The 16810-nt window shown below is 28.1% G+C and overlaps 4 protein-coding genes and 1 long non-coding RNA gene across 9 annotated transcripts; 3 read left to right on the top strand and 2 right to left on the bottom strand.

Moving 5' to 3' along the window:
• Window positions 1-80: 80 nt before the first annotated feature.
• Window positions 81-6885, top strand: Remo (Remoulade). 3 transcript variants are annotated; one of them, XM_069122293.1, is made up of 14 exons: window positions 81-272; window positions 572-778; window positions 881-1024; window positions 1118-1189; window positions 1275-1346; window positions 1501-1572; window positions 1647-1730; window positions 1823-2152; window positions 2229-2365; window positions 2425-3261; window positions 3338-3584; window positions 3643-3936; window positions 4009-5215; window positions 5286-5517. In XM_069122293.1, the coding sequence occupies exons 2-14, from the start codon at window positions 594-596 to the stop codon at window positions 5364-5366; spliced, it is 3762 nt and encodes a 1253-aa protein (XP_068978394.1). In that variant the 5' UTR covers window positions 81-272; window positions 572-593; the 3' UTR covers window positions 5367-5517. The 3 variants fall into 3 exon arrangements, with proteins under 3 accessions (XP_068978394.1, XP_068978392.1, XP_068978393.1); XM_069122291.1 differs by having other exon boundaries at window positions 83-272; window positions 4009-6885; XM_069122292.1 differs by lacking the exons at window positions 81-272; window positions 572-778; window positions 881-1024 and having other exon boundaries at window positions 1134-1189; window positions 1275-1350; window positions 4009-6885.
• On the bottom strand, window positions 6790-9034 carry Coprox (oxygen-dependent coproporphyrinogen-III oxidase). Its single transcript, XM_069122306.1, has 2 exons — window positions 8898-9034; window positions 6790-8603 (listed from the first exon to the last, which is right to left on the bottom strand). Exon 2 carries the CDS (start codon window positions 8595-8597, stop codon window positions 7440-7442), a length of 1158 nt encoding a protein of 385 aa, XP_068978407.1. The 5' UTR covers window positions 8598-8603; window positions 8898-9034; the 3' UTR covers window positions 6790-7439.
• Window positions 9035-9140: 106 nt separating this feature from the next.
• Window positions 9141-11003, top strand: SerRS-m (Seryl-tRNA synthetase, mitochondrial). Of its 2 annotated transcripts, none has more exons than XM_069122302.1 (4): window positions 9141-9282; window positions 9392-10122; window positions 10259-10426; window positions 10513-11003. In XM_069122302.1, exons 1-4 carry the CDS (start codon window positions 9220-9222, stop codon window positions 10832-10834), a joined length of 1284 nt encoding a protein of 427 aa, XP_068978403.1. In that variant the 5' UTR covers window positions 9141-9219; the 3' UTR covers window positions 10835-11003. The 2 variants fall into 2 exon arrangements, with proteins under 2 accessions (XP_068978403.1, XP_068978402.1); XM_069122301.1 differs by having other exon boundaries at window positions 9149-9282; window positions 9397-10122.
• A 218-nt stretch (window positions 11004-11221) lies between these two features.
• Window positions 11222-14170, bottom strand: kra (basic leucine zipper and W2 domain-containing protein kra). 2 transcript variants are annotated; one of them, XM_069122304.1, is made up of 9 exons: window positions 14011-14163; window positions 13561-13910; window positions 13383-13454; window positions 13031-13311; window positions 12645-12949; window positions 12276-12519; window positions 11967-12186; window positions 11723-11884; window positions 11222-11663 (listed from the first exon to the last, which is right to left on the bottom strand). In XM_069122304.1, exons 3-8 carry the CDS (start codon window positions 13441-13443, stop codon window positions 11733-11735), a joined length of 1263 nt encoding a protein of 420 aa, XP_068978405.1. In that variant the 5' UTR covers window positions 13444-13454; window positions 13561-13910; window positions 14011-14163; the 3' UTR covers window positions 11222-11663; window positions 11723-11732. The 2 variants fall into 2 exon arrangements, with proteins under 2 accessions (XP_068978405.1, XP_068978404.1); XM_069122303.1 differs by lacking the exon at window positions 13561-13910 and having other exon boundaries at window positions 14011-14170.
• A 33-nt stretch (window positions 14171-14203) lies between these two features.
• On the top strand, window positions 14204-16259 carry LOC138184422 (uncharacterized). Its single transcript, XR_011174316.1, has 3 exons — window positions 14204-14344; window positions 14476-14596; window positions 15368-16259. It is a non-coding gene; the product is annotated as an uncharacterized LOC138184422 (long non-coding RNA).
• The last annotated feature ends 551 nt before the right edge of the window (window positions 16260-16810 follow it).

Below are 16810 nucleotides of genomic sequence, written 5' to 3'. Positions count from 1 at the left end.
TTATAACAAATAAAACAAAAATAATTCTTTCTTAAAATATATACGTAATATGTGAAAATCAGCCTATAATTAATTCTAGATACAGATATGCATGTATATAGTCAATAGTTTATGACTATGACAATTCGTAAGTTGTCTTTTATTGTTATGGGAAGTGTGTACAAATATCCGTAAACTTGTTCTCTTATAATTATGTTTACAGTTATCAAATAATCATAATATATGGCGTATAACATTAAAACAATATGATAAATAAAATTCCTTTCATAGTCGTAAGTATTTAACGTTTGTGTATAAATTCATTGTTTATACTTACATGAAATCATTCTATTATTTATTCTCATTTTTATACTAAAATATTGTAAATTATGAATGAAAATTATATGTTTAGTTTTACAAAAATTTTGCTTGAAATTTTAAATTCTGTTCAAATATATAATAATTGTATCAATGTTTTATATATTTTCAATGTTTATACTTAAAATATTTGCTTTTATAAAAAATTTGTAAGCGTTAATTTGTTAAGTTACTAATTTCGATTTTCTTATTAACTAAAATTGATATTCTTTAGGTAAAAATCTGCCTTTTTTAAAATGAGAGCTATTTTATTGTTTTTAATTTTAATTCAAACAAGAGGAGAAACAATCCAGACATGTCCAAAGTATTGCACATGTAAACTTGGTGCACAAGCAGAATGGCTACGAATTAAATGTAGTAATGAATTGCAGAACATTAGGGATATCAATCTTGATAGTGTCAGCGTGGAATTAGTTCAATTGTAAGATTATAATACTAATTGTACTATTATCAATTATTCTATAGCATACCGAGTAATACTTATTTTTAGTTGTAATATTTTTAATTACTTAATATATTTCAGAGATTTGAGCAAGAATGATATTTATGCTATTGAAGCTAATATATTTAAGAATTTGACAAATTTGAAACGTTTGAACTTATCGCAAAATGATATAACTTTTATTGGTGAAAATTCTTTTGATGGTCTTGGAAATTTAGAGAGATTGTAAGAATATTAATGTATTTGTTATTATTATGAATCATACATTATTTATTATTGAATATATTAATGCTACAAATATATTCAATTTTTATTCAGGGATTTAAGTAAAAATCAAATTTCAACTATAGATGCTCATACATTTAGCAAGTTGCCAAATTTGAAAAGGCTGTAAGTTTACAGATTTTGTAAAATATATTGATGTATATGTTTATGTATATTCTTTTATCTTACATATTATTTACTTGATTATTAGTGATTTGTCTGGCAACAACATAAGTGTGGTGAAACCATCATTATTTCATAATTTACTGGCTTTAGAGCGCTTGTAAGTGAGTCTCTAGTTTCAATTTTTATTTACTTTCTTTATATTTGTTTTACCGGTTATGTGTGTGCGTGCGTACATGTGTGCACATATATACGTATAATTATACTCATGAGTATTTAAAAAAAAAACACTGATCTATAAAAATATATTATAGGAAGTTAAACGAAAATAAATTAAAAACTTTAATGGAAGGTACTTTTTATGGTCTGAAATCTTTAAAACAGTTGTAAGTAAGTTAAATATAATATATGAATTCATATAAATTGAACAAAGTTACTCAAATTTTAATTTATATTTCAGAGATTTATCTAACAATCCATGGAGATGTGACTGTGAATTATACTGGTTTAGTAATTGGATTCATAACAGTTCTATTAAATTAAAGTAATATATTTTTTAAATACAAAAATAGAGATTTAGTAATTATATAGGGTATAATGTGTATCATAGTGTAATAAGCTTTTGAAATATTTCAGTCCTGCCCCAAAATGTGTATCACCTGTAAATATCAAAGGTGAATTTGTGAAAAAATTGAAGTATTCAGAAAATATTCAATGTCAGTGGTTACCTCCCACAATTGAACTTCGGCCAGTTCATAATCAAGTAGTATTTGCTGGAGATTCTATAACTTTAAAATGCAGAGCACCTAGTATAACAGAAGATAGAAATGCAAGACTAAGTTGGTTGTGGTATCCTAATACTACTTCTGAAACTGTAGATTTAAATACATTTCTGGATCCACAGAAAAGTTTATCTAATATTAAAGTGGATAACAGATATCTTGCAGATAGTGGCATTGTGGACAGGTATTTTAGCATTTAACACATGTAATGTAAATCAAAGCATTTATATATATGCATAGTAAAATTATAATTTTTATAGTTCTCTTAGTATTGTTCCTGTTAAAGAAGAACACAATGGCCAATGGAACTGTCTGTTAGTTTCTGTAAATGGTAATAGAACAAAAGCAATCAGTGTAATAGTTATCTCTGAAGAAACTCGTTACTGTCCTCTAGCAGGTAAAATAAAATGTATACTTCAAATTTTAATATAAGTCTAATAAATTATTATGTTACAGTAACTAAAAATAATAAAGGTATTTATACATGGCCAAAAACTATAGTAGGATGGAGGGCAGAATTACCATGCGAAGGCAACCACTTATCAGGTTTAATGCAAATGCCTTTAAAAGCTTCTTATCAATGTAATATTACAGGATATTGGGAGAATTTAAACACAGAATTATGTCCTTACATATCACATATAACAAAAAGTTTAGAACAATTTTCTAAAGTTAATCTTTCACTTACAAGGATCAGTTTATTAGAAAGTGCGAAGAAATTCAAAAATTATACAGGAAATACCATAAAAATAACCGATCCTATTGAAGTTGATTTCATAACTCAAACTATAGAAAATTACTTAAATTTTGTAACTGAAGAAAAAGAACTTGGTTCTATGTTAATTGATGTCATTAGTACTCTGATTAATGTACCAAAGAATATTTTAAGAAAGGCTGAAATTTCCTTTAAATCTTGCACGCGACTAATAAAAGCTGTAGAAAAGATTATACAATTTACTCCATCTATACAATTTTACAAGAAAAACATGGCACTAGAAGAATTCAGAGTGAAACGTGATAGTTTCACAGGATTAATATGTACATGGTATTCCAATAATAATCCAGAAATACGATTTTTACAATGTACAACAAACAATAGAACATCCCCGATTAATATAAAAGATAAAATAATTGAAGCATCAATACACCTACCTGCATCTTTATTACAATATTCACAAGAAGTTACTGCTCATCAATTAATGATTTCTGTATATAGCAATAGTAGATTGTTTCCTAAAATAATTAACAATGATAATATGGATATTCCATCATGTGTTATTGGAAGCAAGTTATGTATGTAATTAAAACTAATGTCAAAAATACTTATTTAAAACGTAAAAATAATATAATAACATAAATCTTTTTTCAGATGGAATGTCAATACAAAATTTAACTGAGCCTGTATACATTATGCTGAAGGCACCTTTATACTACTACGCTGGAAAAAAATTATTACCCGTAGTTTGGGATGAAACATTAAATAAATCAGGAGGCTGGACAAATGATGGTTGCTATTTAAGAAATGTATTAAACAACTTAATAGTATTTCATTGCAATAGATTGGGATATTATGGCCTTTTACAGGATACTTCTACATTTGATTACAATGGTAACAGGTACGTATTTAATAAATTTTTATATTTATGAATTAATTTGTAATACTTCTATTTTCAGCATAAGTGGCGCCAAATTTAGGTATTCAAATCCAGCAATATATATTGGAAGTATTGCAACAGTAACATGTTTAGTTATTATGTCTGTTACATACATTATCTGTTACACATCAATTGCTATGCCTAAAAAAGCAAAACATTGTGTTATTAATACTTGGTTTGCTATGGCATTATTATCATTTTTTTATAGTATTGGTATTTACCAAACAGAAAATATACCAATTTGTCAAGGTGTTGGTCTTATTCTGCATTACTTGTCTTTATGTTGTTTATTATGGATGGCAGTATTTGCAAGGTATATAATTAATCTTTACATTTTATAAAAACTATACAATGAACAAATATTAAAAGGTTAATTTGTTTACAGCAATATGTATAAAAAATTATCTAAACCAGATCTCGAAGATATTCCAGATAATGAACTTCAAGATCCACCAATACCGAAACCATTATTAGGACTGTATCTAGTTGGCTGGGGTATAGCTATGATCATTTGTGGTATATCTGGCGCAATAAATTTACGAGAATACGCTGGATATTCATATTGTTTTCTCACAACTGCTCCTGCTCTTGTTGCATTGTTTGTTCCAGCTGGATTTCTAATTGTATATTTATCTATTTTTCATTTACTCATTAAATGTTCAATTCAAAATGTTGATATGAATGCTCAGTTGTCTGAAGGTACACAAGCAACGGAAAATATGGATTTAGAATTATTGGAACCAAATACAAATCTTTCTGTAGGCAGGAATAGTGCACGCAGTGCACAGACTGTTTTATCCGATATTGACGACTCAGAACATTCTCAAATAACTCAACTGAAGGGTCAAATTATTATTTTAATTTTATATTTAATATCATGGATTACTGCAGCAGCAGCTATAACAAAGCCATTAAGTGGATACATTTCGTTTGATGAAACTATATTTGCTACTTTATATTCCCTTTTTTCTAGTTCACTTGGAATTTTCATCCTTTTTTTTTATGGGTTTGCACGAAATGATGTTAGGTCACAATGGTTAAAAATGGGTTGCTGGTTTCAAAAACGAAAGAATCAATGTTGTCGAACAAGAAGTATCTCTGATGCAAATCCTGTAATAGCAACGCAATCATTAGTACAAAATTTGGTACCTCCAATGTCTAATTCTCAAGCTACTCAAGTCACATCTGATTCTAATTCCATTGGTTCATCCAGATACACCAATAGGTCGCAAACTTATAATGCGTTTAAAGTTACAGATATTATAACCAGTCAAGAAGTTTCACCTGTTGGTAGAAAAATGACCAATGTGAACTTAGTTGTATTACATCGACAGCAATATAGATCTGATAATTCTGTAACAACATATATTGAACCAACTTGTGTTGAAATGTTTTATAATCCTCATCAAAGTGGAGTTGCTAGAAAATTTTTTAGAAAACAACGTCGTCATACAAAAAATAATAATCTTGGTCCTCGAAAACAAGGTGATGGCGGTGCTATGAGTGATGCTGGTAGTTGCATTTCTGTACCACGATCTACTACAAAATTAGATAGTAATATAGACCAAACCATCTTAAGTAGCAGTGCAAAAGTAAATAATACGAATATCCATGTTGAGTTAAATCCAATAAATGACATTAAAAACGTTAATATACTCTCAGATAGCGGTGGTAGTATCTCAGAGGAAAGAAATGTTCCAGTGCGATTTGTTATTGGTCAAGAAGGTCTTTTTGGAAATGTAAGAAAAGTTAATAATAACTGTAGATTACACGATTCTTTAAACACAGTATCAAACTCTACGAGGAATAATTGCCAAAAAGTAGAATTACTGAGTATAACTTTACATGACTCAGACATGGACATCAAAACTGATGAAGAAAAACATCTGCAAAGTGTTTCACAACAATGTAGTTTAGAATATAGCTCGGAAATAGAATCTATTACTCAAATGACTAGTGAAAAAAGCGACCATAATTTACCAGAAGTTTATGAAACTGTAGATAACATTATGAACCCAAAATGGTTAAAAAAAGACTGTCAAAGTATAAATGAATTTCATGGAGTAGAAGAACAGCGGTCTAATGCCACTTCAAAATGGTTAACTCATTCTAATAGCATGCACTGTCTTCCAATAGAGACTGTGAAACCATTAAGGAATAATTTTTGTAATTCATTAAATGACATCACATCCCTTACAAGTTTAAAAAAATGTGAATATCTGAAATCATTTACAGGTTTACAAAATATTACAAATTCAAATTTATGTGATAAAAGTCGCCTATCTCAAAAATCATTTAACAAATTAGAATCACCTTTCCCTAAAGTAAATAGTGCAGTTAAAGATAATTTACATAAATTAATGCAGACTACATATATTACTCCTACAAGAAATACTGAATGTGCCTCTAATGTTTGCACTGATGAATTGAGATCTAAACAAAAATTAATCAGTTCTATGATTGATATGACATCACTTATGCACAGTTCTTGTAATATTGTAAAAAATTTAGATTCAAACAATGAAGTAGAGAGCTTAAACAGACAACAAAATATACAGAATATTGAAACTAGTAAAACACACTTAAATAATCCGAATACTTATCTACAAATAGTAAAAAAAGAAACAAGTGTTTAATCTAGTTTTGCTTATATAAAACACGTAACATATTTACATCATATAGGAATTTCGTCTAACAGAGTAAAATAATTTTTTGCTAATATTTACATTTTTATAATATTCGAAGAAATACTTATCTTACTCTGCTTTATTAATTTATCTACAAAACATAGTTCCTATACATAAAAATGTTTTACAAAAATGTTTCATCTGTTTCTACATCTCTACTAAACTTTTTACTTCTTTTAAATGTCGAATATCTTTCATTCATTTTTATTCGTGTGTGTTTATATATATATATATATATATATATATATATATATATATACACACACGAGTATATACATGAAACATTCATTAAATTGTTTGTTGGATATGTATTTATTCAGAGAAAATTGTACATAATTAATACAAACAACTCCATATTTTTGTGAATTTTAAAATACTCTTTCTTTTTTTGCTTTGTATATATATTGTTCTATAAAAAGAGTGATCAAGAATTACATAACTGAAATCATTACATCTATTGAAATCTGCTTCCTTCATATATCATTTAGATTTAAAGAATATTTTATATTTAATTTAATTGAATTTCTACCAATGATTTTTTGTACAATAAATTTTTGTTATTATTTTCGTGATTACATATGTAATTTATAATATATACTCTAAGACTGAATATTTTACTAAATAAATTTGAGAACACATCAAATTTGTCATCATTTGTCTTTTTATACATCTAAAATAATTTGAGAATATTCATATTATTATATTTAAGGTATACAATGTTTAAAATAATATTAAAAGATATAATACGTGCATATATAAACACCTAGACTGTATAGAGTTATAATGTATAAGAATATTACTTTCATATAAAGTATAGAAATATCAAAATAATAGGTACAATTTTTATACATAATTTACAGTTTATACAGTATTTAATTCCTTAAATATAAAGTTTATACATGTAACTCTTTTCTTATACTTGAAAATATATTTAAATGGTTTAAAAATATGGCCTTATTCTATATTTTAATTTGCATTTTTTTCATTAACATTCCACTTGTACAAAATTGTACAAAATACTTGTAAACAAAATAGGAAAAAGGTAATTAATTGTATCATTCAAAATTACTGCTACAAATTACAGCTTTAAGTTAAGAAACGATAGTTTCATTAAAGGATATTATTTATATTAGTTTAACCATTCCTTAGGGTTTCTCAATACATCAACAAGTTCTGCTTCTTTTGAACCAGGTTTTGGTTCATGCATATATTGCCAGTTTGCAGACAAAGGCAAAGACATTAATATACTTTCATATCTTGCACCAGGTGTATATAAACCAAATTTTGTACCACGATCGTATATTAAGTTAAATTCAACATATCTTCCTCTACGTAATAATTGCCATTGTCTTTCACTGTATCCATATCCATCATCTTTATGTTTGTCAACTAATGGAATGTAAGAAGGAATAACAGCTTCTGCACAAGATTTTACGAATTGAAATGCTTCTTCTTGGCTAGGAGTATCAATGTCATCAAAAAAGATACCACCTACTCCTCTACGTTCTCCTCTATGTGTAATAAAAAAATAATCATCACACCATTTTTTGTATTTTGAATAATATGAAGGATCATATTGATCACATGCAGCTTTTAAAGTACTATGAAAATGTTTTACATCATCCTCATTTAAGTAATAAGGTGTAAGATCTGTGCCACCTCCAAACCACCACTGAATTGAACCATCTGAATTTTCTACTTCAAAGTAACGATAGTTGAAATGTATTGTTGGAACCATGGGATTTCGAGGATGAATTACAGCACTTACACCAGCTGCAAAGAATGGTACAGATACCTCTCCCATTTTTTTCCCACGTGCTCTCATTTGTTGTACTGCACCTGGTGGTAACATACCAGTAACGACAGATACATTTACTCCAGCTTTTTCAAAAACGACTCCATCTTGCAAAACACAAGTAATTCCTCCACCACCTTCCTTCCTAACCCATCTGTCAACTTTAAAAGAATGGCCTGGTTCTTCTAAGGATTCCAAAGCTTTACAAAAGTCTGCTTGAGTTTTCATCACTAACAATTCCATTTTTGTTTTCATATCATCTTTCTTCTTTAATTTCTTTATGTCAGTAATAGGTTGTGCCATAAATTTTTTAATATCCAACTCATTTTGTGCTGCGAATATTGTGATTCCTGAAGTACTATAAACCAAAACACTTGTGAATATACCAAAACCAATGTACTTGATGTTTTTGGCCTTATATTGGATTGTATAATGTTTATGAAAAAAATGACGTAAAGAAATCCAATTTTTTATTAATGTTCGTGGAATCATAGTTATCTGTAATTAGTAAATTAGAGTATTTTTAATTGCATGTTAACAAATTAGCAACTGAGAAAGTTAAGTTATACTTTTTATTGAAGAATCATTCAGAAAATATTAAAATAAACTGTGCAAATTTTACAATATATTAAATAAAAGAATTTATTTTCGGTTTTATTTTAAACAAATTTGACATTACTATAAATGATGGGTATTGATTATCGGATTTTGATAATTTATTATTAATCATAAATGAAGTAAAAGATTAAATCATAAAGTATTATAAAATAGTGTAATAATATCATTACTTACAGTTTTTCAGGCTTGAGGAATAACAGATGTGTCTCTTATCGAATTGCAGAACAGCAAATATATAATTATGTTGTGTGAAAACGGGAAATAAATTATTTTTTTAATAATGTTATAAATGCTGATAATAACGTACTGATAATAACGTAATCATCTATATAGCAAGGTGTCTTAAAGTAATTTTCAAACCTAATAAACATTTATAAATAGCATATGTATCAAAAAAGAGAAATGTGTATCATAGGTTAACTACCAACATAGGGATATATTGGTGTATACTTGATGCATATATGTATTTTATAATTAATATTATTTTACTTTTAAAATGTGGTTCAAGAAACAATTTAGTCGATTTCTTAAATATCCTCAGTTTTATACAAAGACTTTGGTATGTTATTATTTTTGTTTACATATGTATATAATGTAAAAAGTATTTGGTTTATTTTTCTTTCCAGTTGCATATTAAATTATATAATTAACATATATATTTTTTACAGTATAGGACACAGTCAACACAATATAATGTAGACACAATAATACATATTCCAGAACCCGAATATAATATTGATTTTCTATGTAATTCATGTAATCGAGATATTATTTTTAATAATATAGCAGCAAGGAAAAGTATTGGAGATATTGATAAAATTCTTGAACTTTCAAAAAAACCAGAGTTAAAAAAGTCTCTTTTGCACGAGTTAAATAAAATACCAAATCAAACAGATCCAAGAGTATTATCTTATGGCGAAGAACCACAAATTTTAAAAGAATGCGGGTATAATCCAGAATTTGATTTTGAACCACAAGAATTTTCAACGTTAGTTACAAATTTAAAGGCATTAAAAAGTAAACAATTGGGGCCCTTAATAGGAACACGAGGTTACTTGTTCTTAGGAGATCTAGCAGAATTAGAAGAAGCATTAGTTCATTTTACAGTCAGAAAGTTAATGAAACATGGCTTTAAACTTGTTTCTGTACCTGATATTATTCCTACTGAAGTTATAGAAAGATGTGGATTGATAATAGATAATGGAAGACACCTTGTATATAATTTAAGTCCTTTTTATGGAGGGAACTATAGTTTATCTGGAACAGCAGAAATGTCCTTAGCTTATAAAGTAATGAATACTATATTTAGTTCAGAAGATTTACCACTAAAAATGGCTGCTGTAAGCAGGTGTTTTAGGGCTGAAATATCTAATCTTATGCATGAGAGAAGTATATACAGGTAAAAAATCATGTTACATATATTTTTAAATATATTTTATTAATATAATAATATATCTAACAACTGTTTCAATATTGATAATATAACAGTTACATAAATATTATTTCTAATAAATAATTTTATCTATTCATATAAGGGTTCATCAATTTACAAAAGTTGAAATGTTTGTATGTTCAAAACATGAAGAGTCAGAAAATCAGTTTCAAGAACTTCTGAATATTCAAGAAGATTTATTTTCTTCATTAAATTTATATTTTCGAATAATTGATATGCCAGCTCATGATTTAGGGTCTCCAGCATATAGGTATACAGTAGTATAATATTACATTATATATTGAACTACTTAGATTTTAAATTTCTTAATGTCACATCATCAATTTATATATTTAGGAAAGTAGATATGGAAGGATGGATGCCTGGAAGAAAATTATATGGAGAATTATCTAGTTGTAGTAATTGTACAGATTATCAGTCACGACGACTTGGTATAAAATATAAGACAAATAAGGGAGAAGTTTTACATGTTCATACTTTGAATGGAACTGCATGTGCTGTACCTCGCATGTTGATAGCACTTTGTGAAACACATCAAACGAAACATATGCGTATTCGAATCCCTGAAATTTTAATACCTTATATGGCAGGAAAGACACTTATTAAAAAACAACCAGTTGCTAACATGAAACCCCATAAATACAAATCACAAATCTAATATGTGACTGTAACTGTACATGTAACATTTAATCTTCTCTAAAAACAGTTAAAAACAAGTAATAATTACATCTTTATTGTTTTTGCCATTCATGAATGTAAAAGTATATATATGTAGGAATATTTACTTGCAAATTTACATTAAAATAAATTATCTATTTATCAATGTATATAGAATTTTATCGTGCATTAGCCTAAATGCAATGAATAATAATAATTTATATAATTCTTATATTTATAATATACAAAAATAAAATTTTTAAAGAAATGAAAAATGATTTCCAATTATATAAATTAAAAAATTACTTGTTTCTAGTTAATTGCTTTTATTTATATAAATTAATTAATATTGTAGGAAATTAAACAGGATTCATAAAAAATTCAAATATTAAACACCACCTGACAATATATTTTCTAGAAACTAGTACAATATTATCATACAAAGAATGTGGGTTTGAAAATTATACATACACAGGGATAAAGATCTTTTCTTCATTAACTTGTTATTCTGTATATATTTTGCAGCGGTGTTATAAAAATGTAACACAAAATATTTTTTCTTAAAGTAATACAATTTAAAGACACTGTAAATTTTACAATTTATCTTCCTCGCTAATCAGATGGTAATGTATTGTTTTTTATTCATTAACGATTAAAAAATTGTAAGTATTTGTGTATTGATATAGTGTATCGCAGAATGATACAAACTTTATTTTATCAAAATTTCCATTTATCAATACAGTCCAATTGTAGTTCATATTTTGATCCATTTCAAAAATTTTGGATGTAATCCAAATATATTATTTTTTGATAATGAAGCTTATATTATTCTGAAATATAAAAATAATATAAAGTCAAAAACAAAGCTGTAAACCTTGATTAAACATACTTCTGTATTTTTAATCTTCTTCTTCTCCTGATTCAGATTCTTCTTCAGCATTCTGTAACCATTCAACGAATTTTTTCATTTGATCTAAGAACATCATTTTTCCTTTAACAGAATGGCCTTCCTTATACCACTTCAAAATCACTTCTTCTGATATTACATCCGCTAAAATAAAATATGTTAAACAGAAAATGGACACAAACAGAGAAATTACTAATAAATGTATGTGTCAGCATTATAAACGTACTTTTATAAAATAGTAAAACAATTTTCTGGAAGACTTTCATAAAGTTCATATTCTCATAACAAAATTCCTGAACCTTCAGAAGAAGTGCAAGCTCAGATCTGGCAGTGGTTGTAAAAACATCAAACAGTGGAGTATATATTTTTAAGTGCTTCAGTGCTTGATCAGCCACTAATTCTTCTTTTTTATTCCATTCAGCCTGACCCATTACTACAACCCAAATCTGCAAACAATTGTTAACAATTTTATTTAATTCTAATGTAATATAATTAATTATAATGTAATATAATAACATCATAAAACTATAATTACCAGGCCAATAACTTCATGCTCAGGAATACCACTCTTCTGTGCCATTTCTTTGAGATCAAGTATAATATCTTTCAAAGGACGATTATCAGCCAAATCATCCAATAACAGTTGTTGCAAGTCCCGTTTTGCTTCTTGACTTGCTTGAGCTTTATGTAATTTTACAATGTCTGCAAGACCAACAGCTTCAAATACAGATCGAAAATATTCTTCAGTTCGTTTATTAGGCGGTACAAATTCCATTAACCTGTTGATCAATATTTAAAAAAAAAAAAAAAAAGAAATAGAGAAAAGAAAAAGTAATGAGAATAAAACAAAAAACCTGATATAGATATAACAATGAACTTTATAAAGTTTGGAATTTTCTCATACCTTCCTTCAATATTTCCTTTTTTCAAAGCAGTCATTAAACTGGATAGACCTTTCTCCTGCCTCCAAGTGACAAAAACTTCTAATAGAAAGTCTAATGCTAAGTTGTCTTTAACCAGATGTTCATTAATTAAAACTGATAAAACAGTAGGTGGAACAGAACCATTGGATATCCACAGAGCCGTCATTCTAGCTAATTTTATCCTTTCTTTAGGAGTGAAGCCTTTCATAAAAACCAATACCTTTTTCATTTCTTCTTCAAACATTTTTTCCAAGTATTTATAACGTCTCATAAGTTTGATGAAAACCTATAAATAAGGTTATTTTCAAAGCCATTGTTAAAGTACATATCATGACAGCTTAAATATACATAGAACAGGATACGTCACTTGTTCAAAATTTCGCATAGATTCCATATCTTCTGGTTGTTCAAAAACACAAGCAGTGGTTTTTACTGGTTTATCACCATCTTGAGCAATAGAACCGCCTGGAACTAAAAGTCCACCAGCTATTAAGATGTCAAAGAGGTCCTCTCCATATCTGCGGTAATCTAATTTAGAGCCAGCTGCGTCCAAGTACTTTGAAATTGCATCTAAGTCGTTACCAGCCTTTTCCAAACCAAGTAAAATCGCATCTCGAAATCCCATAGGGTCATATTTTTCTTTTTCATCTAAAAAAATTCTTCGTTATAATTTTCATTAAATATATTACCTAAGAAATCTTATATTTTCTGATGCATACCTCTTTTTCTGGTCTTTATGCGTTGACCTGATAATATTGGTTTTTCTATTTTTTGACTCATACAATACCTTTCTGAAATGGTAGAAATTTCAATAAATATGCTTCAAAATTTTTCGACTTTTTCGTAAATTAACGAAAATATATTTATAACATATACATATAAGTATATAATATGTACCTATATATGCATATACATATATAGAATTGTTTGCCTTATGTTGTGTATTACTATTGACAAATTTTGAAAATCTTTTGGTCTTTTATTTATATATTAAGACAAAAATTTAATAAGATTGAGGATTGAGAAACTATAATGAGACCATAATGAGGTGGCATTTGACTTTAAATCTGTTGGCACTTCTTTGACAAATGGCGACTTTCATTAAATATATTCTATTACGTCAAAAATTCCTACTTATAAATTACTTTATAATAAAGATTAATAGCATTAAAATATACGTAAAAAATTCTACTTTTCAATTAGTTTATTACTCCTAAGGTTAAGGTCATGGGATGGAACCACGATGGCTGAAATTTATAAAAAAATTGAACCTTTTACAGAGATCAGGTTATATGAAAAGCGAACGAATATTGTTTAAATTTTAATGACTTTTACTTCTTAACTTACTTAGATGCACGTACAACTGTAGAACTACCCCTTTTCAGGTGTATGAGGACAATACGAAATATCTTAAAGAGGATTTTGAGTACTTGAGATCAGCGAAACCGAAGAGAATCAACTTGAAGAGAAGCCACAATTGACAGGGAAAAGATAGGATACTCGAATTTACATTTCGTAATGCGTTTTTAACGCCATCTAAACTGTTCAAAATATAATACTGAAAATAGAATTTGTAACGACATCTAGTAAGAAAGAATATATAACAACATCTATTTTAAGAAATAATATATATATTAAAGAAAGCGATATAATATTTGGATATATGTACATATGTACAGAGGTGAGTAGATCTGATACGTAGGTATATACCATTTCTCTAACATTCGTCCTGATATATAGAGTAAAACAGAGCATGGTCGCATTAGGTCTTATATATATATATATACAGATCCTGATCTGACATTCTTATAGTAGGGGTAAGCCTAGATATGAGGACAGAAAGTCTCCTATATTGTTCACTACAAGGCGCTGGTATCAAGTAGTAAAAACAATCTCAAAGTAACACTAGGTAACAAATGGTGAAAGTACATAAGTGAGATTTTTATAATTTTATGATACTTTATAAGTAAACTTCGTAACTAATTTTGTAAGTAAACTTTCAATATAATTTTATAGTAATCTTTCAATATATTGTGATCCTGTGCTGTACCGAATTGTAAATGAAATAAATATAAACGTAGACAGTAAGTGTTCAAATAGCGATTTATAATAATAATAGATAATTTTATGAGCGACTGTATTTGTAAAAATTTGCCGATACCACTACAGTCAATTCTGGTTATAGTTGTGCGTTTGCGACAACATATCGTCGTTTATTGTCTGTTGTTTATTTTGTTTATAAACGAGGATCGAGCTTAGAAGCCCGATACATAGCTGACAGTCTTTTGACAATCTAAGGAAGGAGTTATTTCGAAGACCTAGAAAGTGGAAACGACTCTATTTCCGAAAACCTCGATTTTAGGTGAGCTGAACTTAGAACAGGACAAGAAGAATGAAAGTGAAAGAGGCACTGAGAGTCGAAACATTCAGCAATATACAAAAGCTTGCGATAAGTTGAGCCTTTTTTAACTCAAAAATCAAACTTTCTTATCTTTGATTTGTGATGAATGAAATTTTTACTAACATGTTCGTTACATTTTCTTGATTGAATTACACCAAATGCGATACGATTTGGAGCATATTTGCTTACTTTATAAATGATAATTAAATACATATCAATAAGTAAATCTAATTCAAATTATATTGTTTGTTCTCATTTTATTCAGAAAGATCTCACAAATATATTAGCAAAAGATTAATTTAGAAAAAGTCAAAAGTGAAAAGGTTTCACTTTTGAATTAGTGTATACGCATACATAGACTGTCGTCCCCTCCATCGTAGTTGAAGAGGGATGAGATGGCGCGGCGTGTCCTCGGTTGTAACCGGGGTGAAGACTATTGCACCCGGTTGTCAGTACAGAACGAGGCATGAATAGGATAGGCAGGATATGGATCCAATGCTAATTGCCTCCGTAGGGAGAAGTCAAGCGGATCGCTGAGGATTCTACTTGAGGAGCTATGGCATTATTATTATTACAAATCACGGGCGAGTTTTACTTGGCTCCACGAGTCGATTGGGTCGATATGTATTTCAATCCTCCATAGATTAAAATTCAGAGAATTAATAAGTTTTACTCAATAATAAAAATAAAATGGATAAAAATCGTGGATTACAAAAATTACATAGTCATGACATCAAATCTTGTTTGTAGTTAGTTTATACCAATTTTTTATCATCTTTATGAATGAACACACATGCAAAACAGATACATCACTCAGAGATATTACTCGCAGCCTAACAACTATTAAAATTACTATTGAAGTGAAATTCAGGTTTTATAACAAAAATATTATCACGAGGAAAGTGAATTTAATGTTAAACCTAAAAAGCTGTTGTGTATAGAGAATATATTAAAATTATTGCATCATTCCACTGATCCATTATTGTTTGAAAGTAAAGATTTCCTTCTCTTTTTTAAAAAGAAATATAATAAACAATTAATTTTACTTTCTACGGCACCTAAGTTTAATTATTGTAAGATTTTGTTATTTTCATACTTTCTACCTCGGAAAGAAAAGTATGAACTTTTCCATAGAATCGTACAATGAAATAGGCTCTACTTGTGACTGGACTAAATACATTCTTGTATGCTAGCGTGGAACACCTTTGGCATTTGACAGCATGGTGCAACATTTGCACTGTGGAACAACTAGGACAATGGGTATGAGCAATCTTATTTGTTCTCTGATCTTAACTGTGTTAAGTGAGATCTGTGCAAATGTATGGTGCCATTATTGCTGTAACTATTTTGGCATTCTTAAAAATTATCAACTGTTTTCTGATTTGTTAGCTTTTCACTGATTTAGGAGCTGTTTAAGCGTCGAGGCGAGGGGCACTTAGTGAAAGTAATAGACAAAAAAATGTTTATTTAGCTTATGTACTAGTTGGTATAAGGTCCTGTAGTTGAGGTTACAACTTCTTCGAAGTAGTTACGTATTTATTTTTACAAAATTTTATGAGTATACAGAAATTTTAACATATAATAAAACAACTACTTGTATTTCTTAATCTATTAAGTACTCACTTAAATGCTTATGGACTACTGATAGAGTATATTTGAATATAGACTTTATTACATATGTGATGTAGTTACTTATCATTTACTACAACTGTTTTCTGCTTTTTATAGTTACTCTTTTACTTTTAT

Source organism: Bombus flavifrons, chromosome 10 (assembly GCF_040668555.2).
Source record: "Bombus flavifrons isolate JBK064 chromosome 10, iyBomFlav1_principal, whole genome shotgun sequence".
NCBI lineage: Eukaryota > Metazoa > Arthropoda > Insecta > Hymenoptera > Apidae > Bombus > Bombus flavifrons.
The sequence above is the reverse complement of the archived record's forward strand: the minus strand, read 5'-3'. Positions and strand labels throughout refer to the sequence as shown.

Excerpts from the sequence above, each read along its gene's own strand:
- Remo (XM_069122291.1), top strand. The coding sequence starts at position 594 with ATGAGAGCTATTTTATTGTTTTTAATTTTAATTCAAACAAGAGGAGAA. Across the intron at positions 1,347-1,500 it reads TTACTGGCTTTAGAGCGCTT|GAAGTTAAACGAAAATAAAT; the intron begins GTAAGTGAGTCT and ends AATATATTATAG. Across the intron at positions 2,153-2,228 it reads GATAGTGGCATTGTGGACAG|TTCTCTTAGTATTGTTCCTG; the intron begins GTATTTTAGCAT and ends TAATTTTTATAG.
- Coprox (XM_069122306.1), bottom strand. The coding sequence starts at position 8,597 with ATGATTCCACGAACATTAATAAAAAATTGGATTTCTTTACGTCATTTT.
- SerRS-m (XM_069122301.1), top strand. The coding sequence starts at position 9,185 with ATGTATTTTATAATTAATATTATTTTACTTTTAAAATGTGGTTCAAGA. Across the intron at positions 9,283-9,396 it reads AGTTTTATACAAAGACTTTG|GACACAGTCAACACAATATA; the intron begins GTATGTTATTAT and ends TTTACAGTATAG. Across the intron at positions 10,427-10,512 it reads TTAGGGTCTCCAGCATATAG|GAAAGTAGATATGGAAGGAT; the intron begins GTATACAGTAGT and ends TTATATATTTAG.
- kra (XM_069122303.1), bottom strand. The coding sequence starts at position 13,443 with ATGAGTCAAAAAATAGAAAAACCAATATTATCAGGTCAACGCATAAAG. Across the intron at positions 13,312-13,382 it reads CATAAAGACCAGAAAAAGAG|ATGAAAAAGAAAAATATGAC; the intron begins GTATGCATCAGA and ends GAATTTTTTTAG. Across the intron at positions 12,950-13,030 it reads CTATGCGAAATTTTGAACAA|GTTTTCATCAAACTTATGAG; the intron begins GTGACGTATCCT and ends CCTTATTTATAG.